Genomic DNA, 16,904 nt, shown 5'->3' with positions numbered 1-16,904 from the left:
ATACAGCCTTTCCATCCCAACCCTCCAGAAGAGGCTGTGAAACTGTTGTCTGGATCTTATCTGCAATTGTTTAGTTGCATCCTTCATGGACTAAGATCAGCAGTTTTGCAAGATACAAATGATCTCAGTCGCTCCAATTTGGGATTTATCCTTTTTAGAAATTTCTAAGTCTTCTTCTAGTCTGACATGTATAGAGGAATTCCATGTCAAGTCATACCTCGAGGTTAAAATTTCTAGTTTTATACAGTATGTGACAAATGAAGAATATCCTTAATTTGTGTATGGCTTAATATTCAAGAACTCGTTTCTCATTATATCTGAATATCTGAAGAGGAATAATGTGGTTACTGGTGCTTTGGAATTTGTAAATTCCGGTTGCATTGGAGCAGGACGTTGTGTAAACCTTTTTTTTTTTTTTTTGGCTTTGGCAGTTAGGCACCCTATTTTCAAGAGCATTGGAGATACTAAACCAATTAAACTCATTTTAAGAACCCCACAACATTAGAATGATTCAATACTGAGAGTTAGAACTTAGAAGAATGATCATCGAGAGGAATTAAGAGTGATCGTGATCATCAATATAAGGATCACATTTGTTGTACTCAACATTGTATTAACGGTGTCAATGAAGAAAAGATGTCACATTCCCATGTATTGCCGGCTGTGGAATTATTTTATATTTTCTTGGGTAAGCCGGCTTTCGGATGATCGCATCCGAAATATTTTGCTTTTCTTAATTTGGTTCATCGTAGCAAGATCAATCTTAGACGCATATGACTGGTACAAAAAGAATTCCAAGATGTTCGACGTATATAACGTTCAATATTACAATCAATATTACGCAAGAGCCATGAGACAACATTGCGTTAACATCTCTTTGTCAATTCTTGTTTTTATCTTCTTTGAGGTTAATGATAAGTTCTATCCTTATGAATGAATCATGATCAAGTGTGCCAATGCATAATATATGTACCCACCCTCTTATTCTCTCATAGTATTTCATTTTGCCCAGACATTTTTTTTCTTTCTCAATTAACATGGAGCAATTTTAATGTGTTATGATTTTCATTATGATTGATCTAAACATAGCCCAACCATCAAAACCCGAATATGGTAATTCAAATTAAAGGTTTGAATTGATGATACTTTCACAATTAATTTGACTTGTTACATTAAAGTAAACTAGTATATAATACATTGGTCAAAAAAAAAAAAACTTGTATATAATACATAGAAGATATAAACAAACTATGTTACATGCCCAACCCAACCCAACAGTCTAAGAGGTAGATAAACAAGTATATAATATTTATTAGGCAGTCAATTATCCATTTCTCATCTCCAAGATGCATTTTGGATTTCGGATATCTTGGTTCTCTTGTGAATCCTCATTCTCATTCCCTTGTGAAAAATCAACACTTGTGTAAGTCTGGACACCTGGGCCGTGCCCACCACAATCCCTTTCCCTTCCTTGCTGTGCCCGTCTTACTTCCTTCTGATGCTCAGTTAGTTCCAACCTTTTCCTTTTCAAACTTGACTGTGGTGGCATTTCCTTGTGCTCACTACCTATGGAATTCTCTAGTAGTTCTACTCTTTTTGAGCCTCTATTATTATAGGTTGCATTGACCCTGTATCTTGGTGGAACAGTTGCAACTTCCAGTCTAGAATGACATTTTTGAAGTGGTCGGCTTCTCTTGTGGACGTTTATTCTTCCATTTCTCCAGAGCTTGTCTAGGACATTAAGTAAGTTCTGGGGGTAATCCAACTTGATTTCTTCACCGTATGTGCAATTCCAAAAGGTGATGGTTTGCTCTGAAATGGACACATTTGGGTGATCAAGAGTTTTTTCAAGGATAGGTGCCTGGAGTTTGAGAAATGCAGAATCATAGATTATTGTAGTCTGACTCCTCCGTAAACAATTAAGAGTTTCAGCCCAAAGGAGTTGAAATTGATTACAGGTGCTCTCAGCCTGCATTTCCAGGCCTTCCAGCCACTGAAGTAGTGGACAGGATACTATCTACAAGCACATTAATAGATTAAACCAATTAAACACCTTTCAACAAATATAAGCACTGCATGAGAGTCAAAAAGGAAATTTCAAATTTTTATGACCAAGTATTGATTCAAAAAGTGAAAATACGGAAACTCAAAACAACAGATGAAACTACTGGAAATTTCAAACTCTTGATCACCAACCCCATTAGATGAGACAGGTTTTAAAGAAACTTTTCAGAACAGCTTTCCTATGAGGGACACACTCTAATAAAAGGTCTTTTGCACATAGTAGGTTTCTATTTTTCAAACGAACTGTTAGGGCAACCCCAAAATCCTAAAGTAAAAAAAGGCAAAGGGCTACCTTCCAGGACTAGGATTGGGACGATACCAGCAAGGGCCTCCAGAATTCCCCGAATACCCAGTGCACTACGGGACATTTGGTTTGGGGTACAGGCCAAATAGGCAGGAACTCTTTTCAATAAAAAGGAGCCGGTACATGTTCATTATCTATTTTTCATGAGTAATTTGAGCAGATGGGTTTCACTTCATCCAGTAACAACTTTTATCCAAAATTGCTTCAATTTGAGAGGAACAGAGAAAAGAAAGAAAAAAACATAATCTAAAGGATAAGGGTAAAGGTTTGGTGTAAAAGTTTAGAAACATAACTCATGGTAGTGAACTAGTATATAGTCTATCATATCTCTCAGCTTTGCTATGAGAAATTAGAAGCACAAACCTCGAAGAAGGAAAGGATATCTTGCTTCAAGTGAAGGGAACTGATGAAGTGTGCCAATGCAGAATACACCCTGCAACTTTCATATCAAATGGAGACATTGCCATTAGTTAAATTTTATTAGGAGCAACCCAAACATGAAAGGCAAGAAAATGGCTACCCGGACTTACCTTGAGGCCACAATAGGACCAATTGGTGAGTCTGTTCCTATCTTTGTCTGCAGCAACTTCATATATCTGTGTAATAATAATAGATGAAACATGATAAGTGGTGGCCGAAGAGGTGAAGCATCTGGAGAAATAATCATCTCCTATTGTTCTCATATTATTTCATTTTGTCCAAATAACCTTTTTCCTAATTAAGAACAATTAATGTGTTGTGATTTTCATTAACTATAACTTGGAGAAATATTTTCTGATTGTCACTTGCTTCATGAGGACTTAGGCTAAATTCAAACAAACAACAATTGAACTTACCTAATGGCCAAAGTCCAGCAGCATTTCATGCCACTAGAGACCTTGTAGTTACAGCCATGCTTGTTATTTCCATCTGGATCTAATCCTGAAGGACGGAATTTTTCCAGAATACATATCAAAACATCGCCATATAAGGAAATGAGATGAAGATCCACATCCTTGAAGTTTAACTCAAGCTCATTGGCACACGCAACCACGCTAGTATACTTATCAAGGCACTTGTCCAATATTGAAAACAGCTCCTCAGAGAAACTGTCAATAGTGAAACACCGTGACAGTGAGGTACAGAGAGAACCATAAAGCGACTTCCACAATGTGATAACTTGTTCAAGCTCAACCTTGATCTGCGGAGAAGCATGAGAATCTTCTGAGGAGCTTCTAATCTTTGCTGACATAAAGTCTTTCTGGTTGCAGGAGCATACAACTAGTGGGTAGGACAAGAGATAGCAGATAACAAAACATTTGCTGTCAGAGTCCATTTTCATTAATGAGAAATCCTTCACATCATTTATGTAGTACTCCAGACCTTCTGCTACTGCTATCCACATCCTTAAGCAGCTAGGTCCAATGTGCTTGTACAATAATCCATTAGTGACAATGAGACTTTCCAGCGGATCAAATGATGATAAAATAAATTTAAAATATTTCTGCATACCCTGCAGAATGAAATCTGTTTTGGGCGCACTCAAAGTTGGCTGAACCACCACACAGAAGTAAAGTACAATTAAATAAACCATTGGGGAAACCATATCCATGTAAGCAACAGAGCAAACACCTGATTTTGCATATTTAATGTCAGTAACTGTTTGCAGGTTTTCAATATACTTGATGTCTAATGCCACCTTGTAAAGAGGGGATCCCACTATAGTAGTATCTATCTCCTCACTGAAAGCCTCAACCAACTGAAGGAATATATGATACAAGTTATTTCTGTCACTACCATCGGAACTTACTTCTTCACATATATTTTTTAGGAACTTCAATATTGCTTTCAAACACAACATAATATCATTATAATTATTGGATGACTTTCTGAACTCCAATTCAACTCCTTTCAAAACAGATCTAAATAACCTTAAGGAAGCATCACCAGCTGGATTTTTGCTATCATGAGAGACAGTTTCCCTTGATGCTTGACAGATGAGAATGTAGATCATCTTTAAATGGAAGTCCAAATGACTCAGATCCCACGGCAACCATTTAATAGGATACTGCTTCCATGAGTAATTTCCAGATATAGAGGGTGCATTCATGGAGCTTTTGGCTGATAACTGATGGCTTACCTGGTTACGTGAGTCATAATCTAGATCTTTACATTTTGCCAATATGAAATCATCAAGCAAATCTATGCACAGATTCCTTGCCCAAACACTCTTACCATCATGATAAAATTGAAAAACTGCTTCAAAGATAGGCTCTACCACTAGTTTGATCACTGAAGAATCATGGAGAGAGGTATCAAGCTTATGCAATAGATAACACCACGTGTTCAAGCAAGCCAAGTGGACAGATACATCACAATTACTCGACATGAAGCCTATTAGTGGTGTCATAATGAGCCTTATGCTTTTTGAGGATCCACTTTTTTGGATTTCACCACTATTTCCTTTGTATGGTCCCATTTGTTGCATACCATTGTCCTCTCTTGCAGCAGTTGTCTCACAGGGTATCATTGAAGGGTGAACAAGGGCATCAATAAGACCTTCCCAGGCAACCTGCAATATCAGATTACATAACAACGTTGATTTAAGAAAATGGCATGGTATTCTAAGACCAAATTAACTATTAATGCAGATCAGGCCTTGTCAGAACCAAAACTGGGGTAAACTTTAATAACCAAGGCTTCAAGAACCAAACAAGACTTGACCTAGAGTTCAAGCCACTAAAGAGACATACTCGGGCTAGAATCTAGCAAGCCCAGTCAGCTCACATGTTAGAACTTAGGATAGCCCAATAGTTAACTAGTTAATATCTGTTTATGACTTGGACCCTCGTAAACCCAACATTAATTTGGTTTATGCATTAACAACATTTTTTATATGCAAATTTGTTTAAGAATTGTTGCAAGTTATAAATGACTCTTAAAACTTCATATGCTTCCAAAGAGTATGACATACATGATATTATTAATAGATGGAAATATTTCCCGATTTTAGAAAACGCATCATCAACTCCTTCGAAATACCTGTGAAGCAATCTGAACTTGCGAGTCATGATATGAAAATGTATGCTCAGGAATTTTCAGCATATGATTAATTAACTGCCTGTTCTTCAAGGCATGAGATCCCAGTAAGCGGATAAACCATCCCCATGCTTGAATAGTTTGAACCTTCATGCCATTGGTTAGCATATCATGCATCCCAGTAAGCAATTTTTCCTTCAAATCTTTGACTAGTGCCTGTTTATGAAAAAACAAAAAGGAAATGTAGATATTATAAACTACAGAATAAATCCATGTATAATACAATTTGATATGGCTAGTCTTAAGACTCAACCTTGTCGTCTGCATTCTTGAAACAACCATCAAGATTCAATACAAGGCTCAAAGAAAACACCTCATGGTCCTGCATGTGACTGATAAGCAAAAGGAGGCATGCAATACATAATGGTTGAGCTTACAATGCATAAAGTAATTTGCAGCCCTCTTTCAAAAAATAAGTCAGGAACTTTAGCTCATGTCCCATATTTTCCCCTAAACTTTTAAAAGTGACACTACACCCCTAAATAACAATCATTTGTTTAGTTGGTCCAAATCCTAACTTGTTAAACTATTTCATGATATGGCTTAACCTACCTGTACCAGAAGTCATACTTCAAGAAAAAGACAGGAGCATGTGAGTACCTTGGAGAGATTTAGTGGAGGAGGTAATATCGTAGACCTGATCTTCAATAGACACCTTTCAGACATATCCCTCTCCCTCTTATCGAAGCTAAGAAGTCTTCTGTATATTGGCGGAGCCCATATATGTGACAATTCTCTCATATTCTCACTTAACAAAGATGCTAGCTTCATAACAGCCTGTCATAATAACATAGAGACATAGAGGAGTAAGTGGGAAGACAACAATGTCAATTTTACAGTAGCGCAACTACCTTACAGCCCATAATCTCATAAGAATTGTTTAAAGAAACCTCGTATAATCAATGATACTTGCAAAAAGTACTCTACACTTAGCATGTGACTTCTAACTGTACCTGAATAGCCTCAAAAGTTGTTGACAAAGAACCAATGGGGTTGTCAATGGAATGAACCACTGCACGCAAAAGAGAGTGGAAATGGGCAGCTAAAAGTGGTGCACTCAACTGCTGGATAGATATGCACCACACACCTAAATTACAAACGGACTGCAATTAAGAAACCAACAAGTTAATAAATACAAATGAAAAATTAAAAGGTAAAACATAGATGCTTGGACTATGGTAATTGGTAAATTGTCATGTATGTAAATAATCACCTTCATCTTCGTGGTGGTAATGAGTTTGACCAATGACTCGAAAACCAATTTGACATCATCCACTGCAAAACCAACAAATTGGTGATAGAAAATTAAAACAGGTCAGCCATAAGATCAGTATTATATTTTTTTCTGAAAATAAGCTGTTCAAAAAAATTAGAAATTAGAAATTCAAACAATTAGGAAAATAAATGGAAATGTGCCAGTGGCTTCACAGACCTGCAATTGCGTCAACAGTGGAAGGATGATATATCATAAAGCCCAAACATTTCAATGCCTGCGTCGCACTGGAATTTGAAATTAAAAAAAAAAAAAACCAAAATACATTAAATCACCATTCATTCAATAGACATATAACTACAAGATCAAACATGTCATCATTCCACCAAAAAACAAAAAACTATAAGATCAAAAATAAAAGTACACTTCTCAAGTAATTTACACTAAAGAAGTAGGAATGAAATGAGATAAAGAAAAAATAGTGGAATTTACATTTCTTCGTCATCATCTTGAACATCGGCAACGATTGGATGGATTAGAGTCTGAGCGCTTCGCGCTAGTGTTTGAATTGAAGCAGGGCAGTCAGAGGACAGCTCTTGGAGCTGCAAGAGGGTGGAGTAAGCGAATGACTTATCTGCTTTGGTGCCTGAAGAAATTAGTGTTTTGATTTGTTCGAGCTGGTCTGAGAAATTCGACATTGTTGCGCTCGACGAGACGAAGAAGCAGTACTATGTGAAACCCTAACTTGGGATTGTTGAGTTTGGTGACAATTTTCGCGCCAAAACGCGGTAAAGGGTCGGTTGAGTGAACTGGATGGCGGGTTAATGACTAATGAGGAGTGAGTACCTTGTTTTCTAACTTTGTTTTTTATTTTTTTTTGAAAAATGTGAAATATGGGAATACAATATGACAAGAGTGTATTTATGATTAATTACAAAAACACCCCCAATCTATTAGCGGGTTTTCACTTTACCCCACCAACTATTGTTTGCCATCCAATACAAAGACTTCATACTGTCAAAATAAGTTAAAAATTCTATTATGCTATTTATGCATAATGTGGTCATTTTCCTAAGTACATTTTGATCCTCAAAAAAATGTTATGTCAGTGTGTCACATAAGTGCCAATATACATAACAGATGAAATTTGTAACTTATTGACAAAATCAAGCTAGAATAGTTTGTTAAGTAAAGTGTCTTAAAAAATAATTAATGTGTTCAAATGCAAAATCGTTTAATCAATCATGAGAATGGATAAAACAAGTTAGATATATGGTAAAACCCTAGTCGCCTATCTTTTCCTCTCTTCTCTCTCCTCAAGTTCTCCTCGTTGACTTTGAACGTTCCCGGGGGAGAAGGGACGGGCCTCTCTTCTCCCTTTGCCATTTCCCCTTTCATTGTTTGTTTGTTTGTTTGAGTTTTTCCCCTCTCCACCTCGGTGATTCAGTGGGAGTGTGTGTCGACGTTTGGGCTTTGCAGTGACTAGGCTTCACGGCGGTGGCTGTTGCATGTGATGCAACGATGGCTTGTGAGGTTCTGACAATGGCTATGCCTTTTACTGTTTGTCAGAATAAGTTGCCAGATTTTTTATCGGTGTTGATCTTGAGGGGATTTGTGGCTTTGTGTGCTGTAGTTAGGTCATGCCTAGTCTAGATTTTTCTGTTAATAAGTCTGGTCTTGCTTGTTTTTCAAGTTTGTAGCCAGTTTAGACCCGGCTAGTTTTGAGTTTTTGATCTATAAGTTTGAAGCTTGTTTATCCATGTCTGAGATCGACGATGGAGGTGCCACGAACAGGAGGGGTGTGTTTATGCCCTTCATTACTTCCTTGTGCTTGTGCAAATCAGTTATTCAACACGAGATTGAGCTCACATAGGATGCGAACTTTGTTATGCATCCGATGGTACTTCCTTGGGTGAAGCTTTAAGAATTTGGTATTTAGTTGTACTTTGATGTAGCGAATTAAAGATTTTATAATTATTATTATGTTTCAATAAGTCTGTTTGGCTTTTTCTTTCAAAAACAAACAAAAAACAAAATCATTCATAGTTCAAAAGTGTTTATATTATTTTCTCACATATTGAATTATTAAATCTAATCCGCTCATTAAAAAATAAAATCTTTTGGATTTGATTATATCAATCACTTGGCTAAATGATAGAATACTCCTACTATGAATATCTTATTATCAATTTGTTATGTTGTGGTTATTATTCATTCTATACATGTATAATTTAGAAGTTATATTGTGGTGGTCTTAAATTTATGTATTATAGATCACATGATAAAGAGATATACACATACACTTAAGAGAAAGAAACTTCTAATACGTAATTAGAGAGAGATAAACACTTATCATGTGATTAGAAATATAAATATAGAGTGCTGCTATTTGCACACCCTGTTTTTTCTTTTTGCACACCCTTTTGTAAAAAAAAAATCAAAACTCAAAAGAAAAGACACACTTACCCCTCACCCAACACACCCTAACTCCATTTTTTCTCTTCTGCACACCCCATCAACAGACAAAAAAAAAACACACACACACCCCCTTCATCTCCCTCACCTGACCACACCCACCGGCCACCCACGCAGCACCCACCTCCTCCCTCCCCTCCACCAAGCCCAGCCCCGTCGCACCCTCCCTCCAACCTCGACCCAGCCCACCTCCTTCCCCTCCATGCACCCAGCCCGACCTCCTCCCTCCCCTCCACCAAGCCCCAGCCCCGTCGCACCCTCCCTCCAGCCCCGACCCAGCCCACCTCCTTCCCCTCCATGCACCCAGCCCGACCTCCTCCCTCCCCTCCACCAAGCCCCAGCCCCGTCGCACCCTCCCTCCAGCCCCGACCCAGCCCACCACCTTCCCTTTTCTCTCTCTGCTTTCTCCTTTGTTCGGCACTGGTTTGCCGAAAATTTGAGTTTCCTTCGGCAGCCACCCACCGAACACCCACAAACCATTCGACAGCCACCCGCCGAACACCTACAAACCATTCGGCAGCCACCCGCCGAACACCCACAAACCATTCGGCATACATCCGCCGAACCTAGAGGCAGGTGGGCTGGGTGGGTCGAGGCTGGAGGGAGGGTGCGACGGGGTTGGGTGGGAGGGGATGTGATGGGGCCGGGGCTGGGTGGAGGGGAGGGAGGAAGTCGGGCTGGGTGGAGGAGAAGGAGGTGGTCGGGCTGGGGCTTAGGGGAGGGGAGGGAGGAGGTCGGGTTGGGTGCATGGATAGGAAGGAGGTGGGCTGGGTCGGGGCTGGAGGGAGGGTGCGACGGGGCTGGGCTTGGTGGAGGGGAGGGAGGAGGTGGGTGCTGCGTGGGTGGCCGGTGGGTGTGGTCGGGTGAGGGAGATGAAGGGGGTGTGTGTGTTTTTTTTTTTGTCTGTTGATGGGGTGTGCAGAAGAGAAAAAATGGAGTTAGGGTGTGTTGGGTGAGGGGTAAGTGTGTCTTTTTCTTTGAGTTTTGATTTTTTATTTTATAAAAGGGTGTGCAAAAAGAAAAAACAGGGTGTGCAAATAGCAGCACTCTAAATATATTGAATATATAATACATCCATAATAAAAAAACGTTTTTTCTCCATAATCTCCATAAACTCGTGCGTTGTGCTTCCGTGACTACGCACATCGGCACATGCAATCAAAACGCTCAGAAGTCAGAACCATTCCACGATTTGATCCCAGTGGGGTTGGTACTGGTCCCCATCAAACAATTGAAAACGGTCCAATTAACTTTCAAAAAGTACATGTTTGGTGTCTCCAAAACAAGTGGGTGTCCAGAAATTAACTTTGGAATATGCTTTAGATTACTTTAATCACAATCTTTAAAGACTCATCCACACCCTTCATCACAAATTCATAATCCACCTCATGATACCTCGCGAAGCACCCAGACATTCCCTCTCTCACACTTGCCACACGTGACACGCCCTTTCTATCTTCCACGAAGAAATAAAATTTTGACCGCATCAGCGGCTGAGAACCCCCGAAGGTGAATAAAAGTCAACATGATGTGATGTAGGAGATGAAATTTGCAAGAGACACTTTACACGAGAGTGATCCTTGTCTGAAAGATATTTTTGTTGGGAACAATACTGGTCGCTTACGTGTCCCTAATTATACACTTGGGCACCAAAATTACCGGGTAATTTCACCTAATCAATTGCATTAGTCTAAATATGCCGTAAGCAGATGGCCACGTGTACGGTTTATGTAAGTAGATTGTGTCTGTTCGCGCAGGGAATTTTTACCTACAACCAAATAAGCCAAAACGAAGAGGATTACGTATAAGCCAAATTACGCACGCGTGCAAATTGCACGGGGAAGCAGACAAAGTTGAAACCAATTTGCTGACGTGCGTGGTGAGCTTTAATGAGGAAAATGGTTAATACAATCTAATTTTTAATGTCTTCATCAATAATCATATGATGTGTTTGGATAATGACCTACCTGGATTTGTGGCTCATGGTAATTTCGAGTTTTGTGGAATGTTCATGAGAATTTGGAAACATTATAGGATGACAAATTAAATTGGGAAAGAAATATAACCTGCAATACAACTAATTAATTAAACAAATTATATCCTGGCCAAAAAAAAAAGAACTACTTCACAAAATATATTAGGATAACAAATCACATAAAAAATAATAAAACATGTAATACATAAAAAATTGGACACTTTAGATTTTATATATATACTAACTAATTATTAGTTTAGTGATATATTTTTGTCATTTTTTTTAGAGCATAACACAAATTCAAATCTCGAAATAGTTTTTGATAATATTGCATACATCATTAAAAAGCTGGATGAGATGATTTTGTAGGTGTAGTAGTCTAAGTTTCTTAAAAACGTATAATTTTGGATTTGGTGAGGTTGTTCTGTATAGCAAGCTACTTAATGTTATCATATTGACTATAAAATTTAGAGTTCATCTTTCATGAACCAACTTGGATATATTTTGCGTGCAAACTAAAAACTACATAGCTGGCTATGTAGAGCAATGAAAGTTTGATTTGTCCAAAAGTTGTATCTAATTGGAGGGTGGAAATATTACATAAGAAAGAATAAAAAAAATAAAAACCTTATGGATTAATGAATTCAAGAAGTCATTAAAAAAATTTATAGATTGGTACGTATTCATCAACTACTTGCAATGGGGAAAAAAAAGAGAACAACAATTGGCAGCAATCATGCAATGCTTGATAGCATTTGGACTATTCAAATAATACAAAATTGGGCAGGCTAGTTATATAAGCAAGTTGCCAACTTCTTCACACTGCTCCATCTCAGAGATCTCATTTTCACAGCTGGATTCGAAGGATCATCCCAAAACGTCAGAATGAATCATGCATTTCAATAATTGATCGATTTACGTTTCAATATTAAATTAAATTCAAGACAGAGAGAAAGACAACAAATTGCGCAAATTGATACCTGTGAGTCTGTGACAAAGATCATATCCATAATCCAAACCAGACTGTGTAGCCATATATAATTCGATCATCAACATAAACACAATGGACTCCATCAGCACCATGCCACTTGCCACATTCCCCATTCTGAGTTTCCAAATACCCCGCTAATCAAGAACAGTATGACCCACTCAGGTACACCAATGATTGATAATGAGGATTCCATTAGCTCATAATCACTTCCTTAACGCAAAGTTTACAAATGTCAAATAATTCATGCTTTGACTAGCCCCCTCCGGAAAAAAGTTCATTTTTATTTTTCTCACCGTAGCAGGTGAATAGCAGACGCCCACGTGTAATGATCGTAGAGGAAGTAACGCGGCTTTTAATTTTTGAGCGCTGGTTCAAACTATTGGACTGTTTCGACCAAAAAAAAAAAAAACTATTGGACTGAGTACGTGGATACAGATCAGCACCATTAAATTAATACAGTCTATTGGGATCTAGTCCCCAGGAGAATAATTACGCGCACTGTTCATGCACCAACCCTTTTTTTATTATTGCTTGTTTTATTATAAATTACTAGCTAGGTTCGTGTAATCCTAGTTTCGGATTGGTACGACGTGGATCCGACGTGGAAGTCTGATCCGTCGTCGATTTCAACATTCCAACCGAGGCGGATAATTTTCAAACCGTTGGATTGGATAAGCAGTTAATGACGAGGCTTATTAGAAGACGCCTTTTCTCGAGATTGAGAGAATGAACTCGTAGATTTCAGAGGTCTCAACTCGCAAGCAATGGTGTCAAATTCGTGTTACAGTTCTCTCACTCGTATTATAAATACTACACCGTCAATTCATTTACCCAAGTTCAATTCAAAGCTTTCGTGTGCTCTTAGAATCCCAATTGCAAACAACTCATTGAAGCGCTCTACTACTTCTGGTATTATTCTCTTCTATTCTATCAATTACTCTCTGTTTGGTTTCTGAGAAAATTTAAGATCGAATATCTCTTTACTAACAAGGTTAATTTGTTGTTCTGTTCATGTTTTGGAATTTGTAGATATTCTCGCAATCCAGCATTTTCGTTATTAGCTTTTAAGGTAAATTATACAATTCGTGAGCTCGATCTGAGTCTTGTTTGTTACATATATACTTGCATTGGAATTGAATTATGAATTAGAAATTTATACCTTAATTTGTTTGAAATTGCAGAAAAGCGAGCACCGTAGATCCTCCAGAAAACTATACAAGGAGAAAGAGGAGGGATTAGAAGAAGAAAGAGAGATGACAATCAAACCGGCGGTCCGAATCTCGGAACGGAAGCTGGTCGTGAAGGACCGTACTATCCTGACCGGAGTACCGGACAATGTGGTCGCCACGTCCGGTTCGTCTTCCGGTCCGGTCGAGGGGGTCTTTCTCGGAGCGGCTTTCGAGGAGGACAACAGCCGCCACGTGGTTCCCTTGGGGACTTTACACGGCGTCCGGTTCATGGCCTGCTTCCGGTTCAAGCTATGGTGGATGGCCCAGAAAATGGGTGATAAAGGCAGCGACATTCCTCTGGAGACCCAAATCCTATTGGTAGAGACCAAGACTGGTTCCCACCTCGAATCCGACGTGGACGGAGACGAAGAGAATCAGATTGTGTACACTGTGTTCCTCCCTCTTATCGAAGGCAACTTCAGGGCTTGCTTACAGGGCAATGCGGAAGACCAGCTCGAGCTTTGTTTGGAGAGCGGTGACGCGGACACCAAAGCGTCGTCGTTTAGTCACTCGCTGTTTATTCACGCCGGGACAGACCCGTTCGGTACAATCTCCGAAGCAATCAGGGCCGTTAAAGTTCATCTCCAGACGTTCCGTCAACGGCACGAGAAGAAACTCCCCGGAATCGTTGACTTTTTCGGGTGGTGCACGTGGGATGCGTTTTACCAGGAGGTGACTCAGGAAGCGGTCGAGTCCGGGCTCGAGTCTTTGGCCGCCGGTGGGACTCCCCCGAAGTTCGTTATCATTGACGACGGTTGGCAATCCGTCGGCGGCGATGAGAACGACGACGGTGAGAAACGCCAGTCGTTGCAGAGGTTGACTGGGATCAAAGAAAATCCCAAGTTCCAAAACAAGGAGGATCCGACGGTTGGGATTAAAAACATTGTCAACATAGCGAAGGAAAAGCACGGGCTGAAGTATGTGTACGTGTGGCACGCGATTACTGGGTACTGGGGCGGGGTCCGACCCGGAGTCAAAGAAATGGAGGAATACGGGTCGTTGATGAAGTATCCGAAGGTGTCGAGCGGAGTCGTAGAAAATGAACCAACGTGGAAAACGGAGCAGATGGCCGTACAAGGTTTGGGGCTTGTGAACCCGAAAAACGTGTACAAATTCTACAACGAATTGCACAGTTACTTGGCTGCTGCGGGTGTAGATGGGGTTAAGGTGGATGTGCAGTGCATACTTGAAACTCTTGGAGCCGGGTTGGGGGGTCGGGTGGAGCTGACCCGGCAGTACCACCAGGCGCTGGATGCTTCGGTGGCGAGGAATTTCCCGGACAATGGGATCATAGCGTGCATGAGCCATAATACTGATGCGCTCTACTGTTCCAAACAGACGGCGGTTGTGAGGGCGTCGGACGATTTTTACCCACGTGACCCGGTGTCGCACACGATCCACATCGCGGCGGTTGCGTACAACAGCGTATTCCTTGGTGAGTTTATGCAGCCCGACTGGGACATGTTCCACTCGCTCCACCCGGCGGCTGAGTACCACGCGTCCGCCAGGGCCATCAGTGGTGGGCCCATTTATGTTAGGTACATAATTAATTAATTAATGTCTGTTTGATAAATGTTTAATTTGATTGGCAAATAATGTTAATTGGGTTTTTTGTCATTTTGTTCAGTGATGCGCCTGGGAAGCACAACTTTGAGCTGCTGAGGAAGCTGGTGTTGCCTGACGGGTCGGTGCTCCGACCCCGATTGCCCGGAAGGCCAACCCGGGACTGCTTGTTCTCTGACCCGGCCCGAGATGGCGTGAGCTTGTTGAAGATATGGAACATGAACAAGTACACAGGCGTGTTGGGAGTGTACAACTGCCAAGGAGCAGCGTGGAACTCTGCAGAGAGAAAGAACACATTCCACCAAACAAAGTCTGAGGCTATAACGGGTTTCGTTCGTGGCCGTGACGTCCACCTCATTGCGGAGGCCGCCACCGAGCCGGACTGGAAAGGTGACTGCGCCGTCTACTGCCACCGGACAGCGGAGCTCGTGACAGTCCCTTACAATGCTGCCATGCCCATCTCTCTCAAAGTCCTTGAACACGAAATTTTCACTGTGACCCCCATCAGGGTGTTGGACTCTGGGTGCAGTTTTGCTCCCTTGGGACTTGTTAACATGTACAATGCAGGTGGAGCCATTGAAGGGTTGAGATATGAAGGGAAAGGGGTAAGGATGGAGGTTAAAGGGTGTGGCAAGTTTGCTGCGTTCTCTTCAGCTAAGCCCAGGAGGTATTCTGTGGGGTCTAAATCGGTGGATTTTGATTATGATTCGTCATCTGGGTTGGTGACTTTGACCTTGGATCATTTGCCTCAGGAGGGCCAAAAAGTTCATTTAGTTGAGGTTGAGTTTTAGGAAATTATTGTTATTATAGTGTACTTGTAGCAGTCATTAGATTCGATGTCCCTGTGCATTTTTTCTTGAAATAATCATGTTTTTTATGTTTGGGGGACAAGAAATTTACATAATTCTATTGTTATTATGATCCCATCTTTACTTAAGCTTGAAGTACTTTGACCCATTACCACTCATGTAAAAAAAAACAAAATAATTGGTTATGAAAAAATCTTATTGTACCTTGAATCAGACACAGTCCACGTTGCCCAGCTATATTGTTAATGAGAAAAAAAAAAAGAGGGCTGCTATTTGCACACTTTTTTTTTCTTTTTGCACACACTTTTTTTCTACATACCCTCTATCTTCTCCAAAAATTTAAAATTTCTTTTTAACACACCCCTTTAATTACCCTAATACCCCTATTTTATACATTTCACACACCCCCTATCTCTCTCCCAAAATTTAAAATTTCTCCTACACACCCTTTCACCCACCACACCTCATCAACTCATACCAAAAAAACAAAAAACAAAAAACACAGCCCCTCCCCCTCCCTCACCCTCACCCGACCACCTCCCTCCCTCTCTCCTCCCCGCAGCACCGACCTCTCTCTCTTCTCCCCGCAGCACCACCCTCCTATCTCTCTCTTCTTCCCGCAACACCACCCTCCCTCTCTCTCCTCCCCTCCGAACACCATTAAAAAAAAAAATTTCAGTTCGGCAGGTTCGGCAGACCAGTGCCGAACTGGGCTGTTTCGTTCGGCACTCATCCGCCGAACAATCCTGTTATATTCGGTGGATGACTGCCGAACGAAACAGCCCGGTTCGGCACTGGTCCGCCGAACCTGCCGAACTGATTTTTTTTTTTTTTAATGGTGGCTGGTTCTGGGCTTCGAGGTGGAAGACGAGGTGCTGCGGGCGGAGGTGTAGCAGCGTGTGGGAGGACAGCGGGCTGGGTGCTGCGCGCAGGCAGTTGCGAAGAGGTGGTCACCGATCTTGAAGGCAGACAGAGAAAGGGAGAGAGGAGAGATGGAAGGAGAGAGAGAGAGAGCCGCTGGTGGTCTCTGTTCGCGGGGAGGTGGCCAGCGATGGCAGGCATGGCCAAGGTTGACGGTGAAGAAGAAAAAAAAAAGGATGGGAATGGGGTGTGTACCGGGGGGGGGGAGATGGGAATGGGGGTGTGTGGGTGAGGGGAGGGCCAAAGTGGTCTTTTTTTTTTTAGTTTTTTATTTTTTTCAAA

The 16,904-nt window shown here is 40.8% G+C and overlaps 2 protein-coding genes across 4 annotated transcripts; one reads left to right on the top strand and one right to left on the bottom strand.

Annotated features, from left to right (window-relative positions):
* Positions 1–1,251: 1,251 nt before the first annotated feature.
* LOC147285666 (uncharacterized) lies at positions 1,252–7,463 on the bottom strand. Of its 2 annotated transcripts, none has more exons than XM_086244506.1 (10): positions 7,152–7,463; positions 6,879–6,946; positions 6,660–6,721; positions 6,400–6,549; positions 6,047–6,223; positions 5,390–5,602; positions 3,205–4,919; positions 2,899–2,964; positions 2,732–2,807; positions 1,252–2,017 (listed from the first exon to the last, which is right to left on the bottom strand). In XM_086244506.1, the coding sequence occupies exons 1-10, from the start codon at positions 7,355–7,357 to the stop codon at positions 1,325–1,327; spliced, it is 3,426 nt and encodes a 1,141-aa protein (XP_086100632.1). In that variant the 5' UTR covers positions 7,358–7,463; the 3' UTR covers positions 1,252–1,324. The 2 variants fall into 2 exon arrangements, with proteins under 2 accessions (XP_086100632.1, XP_086100633.1); XM_086244507.1 differs by having other exon boundaries at positions 2,732–2,801.
* A 5,451-nt stretch (positions 7,464–12,914) lies between these two features.
* Positions 12,915–15,899, top strand: DIN10 (Raffinose synthase family protein). 2 transcript variants are annotated; one of them, XM_086243652.1, is made up of 4 exons: positions 12,915–13,009; positions 13,130–13,169; positions 13,282–14,867; positions 14,957–15,899. In XM_086243652.1, exons 3-4 carry the CDS (start codon positions 13,354–13,356, stop codon positions 15,681–15,683), a joined length of 2,241 nt encoding a protein of 746 aa, XP_086099778.1. In that variant the 5' UTR covers positions 12,915–13,009; positions 13,130–13,169; positions 13,282–13,353; the 3' UTR covers positions 15,684–15,899. The 2 variants fall into 2 exon arrangements, with proteins under 2 accessions (XP_086099778.1, XP_086099779.1); XM_086243653.1 differs by lacking the exon at positions 12,915–13,009 and having other exon boundaries at positions 13,041–13,169.
* The last annotated feature ends 1,005 nt before the right edge of the window (positions 15,900–16,904 follow it).

This window comes from Dryas octopetala, chromosome 5, assembly GCF_963921425.1.
Source record: "Dryas octopetala chromosome 5, drDryOcto1.1, whole genome shotgun sequence".
Classification (NCBI taxonomy): Eukaryota; Viridiplantae; Streptophyta; class Magnoliopsida; order Rosales; family Rosaceae; genus Dryas; species Dryas octopetala.
Note: the sequence above shows the minus strand (reverse complement) of the source record. Positions and strands in the feature narration are given on the sequence as shown.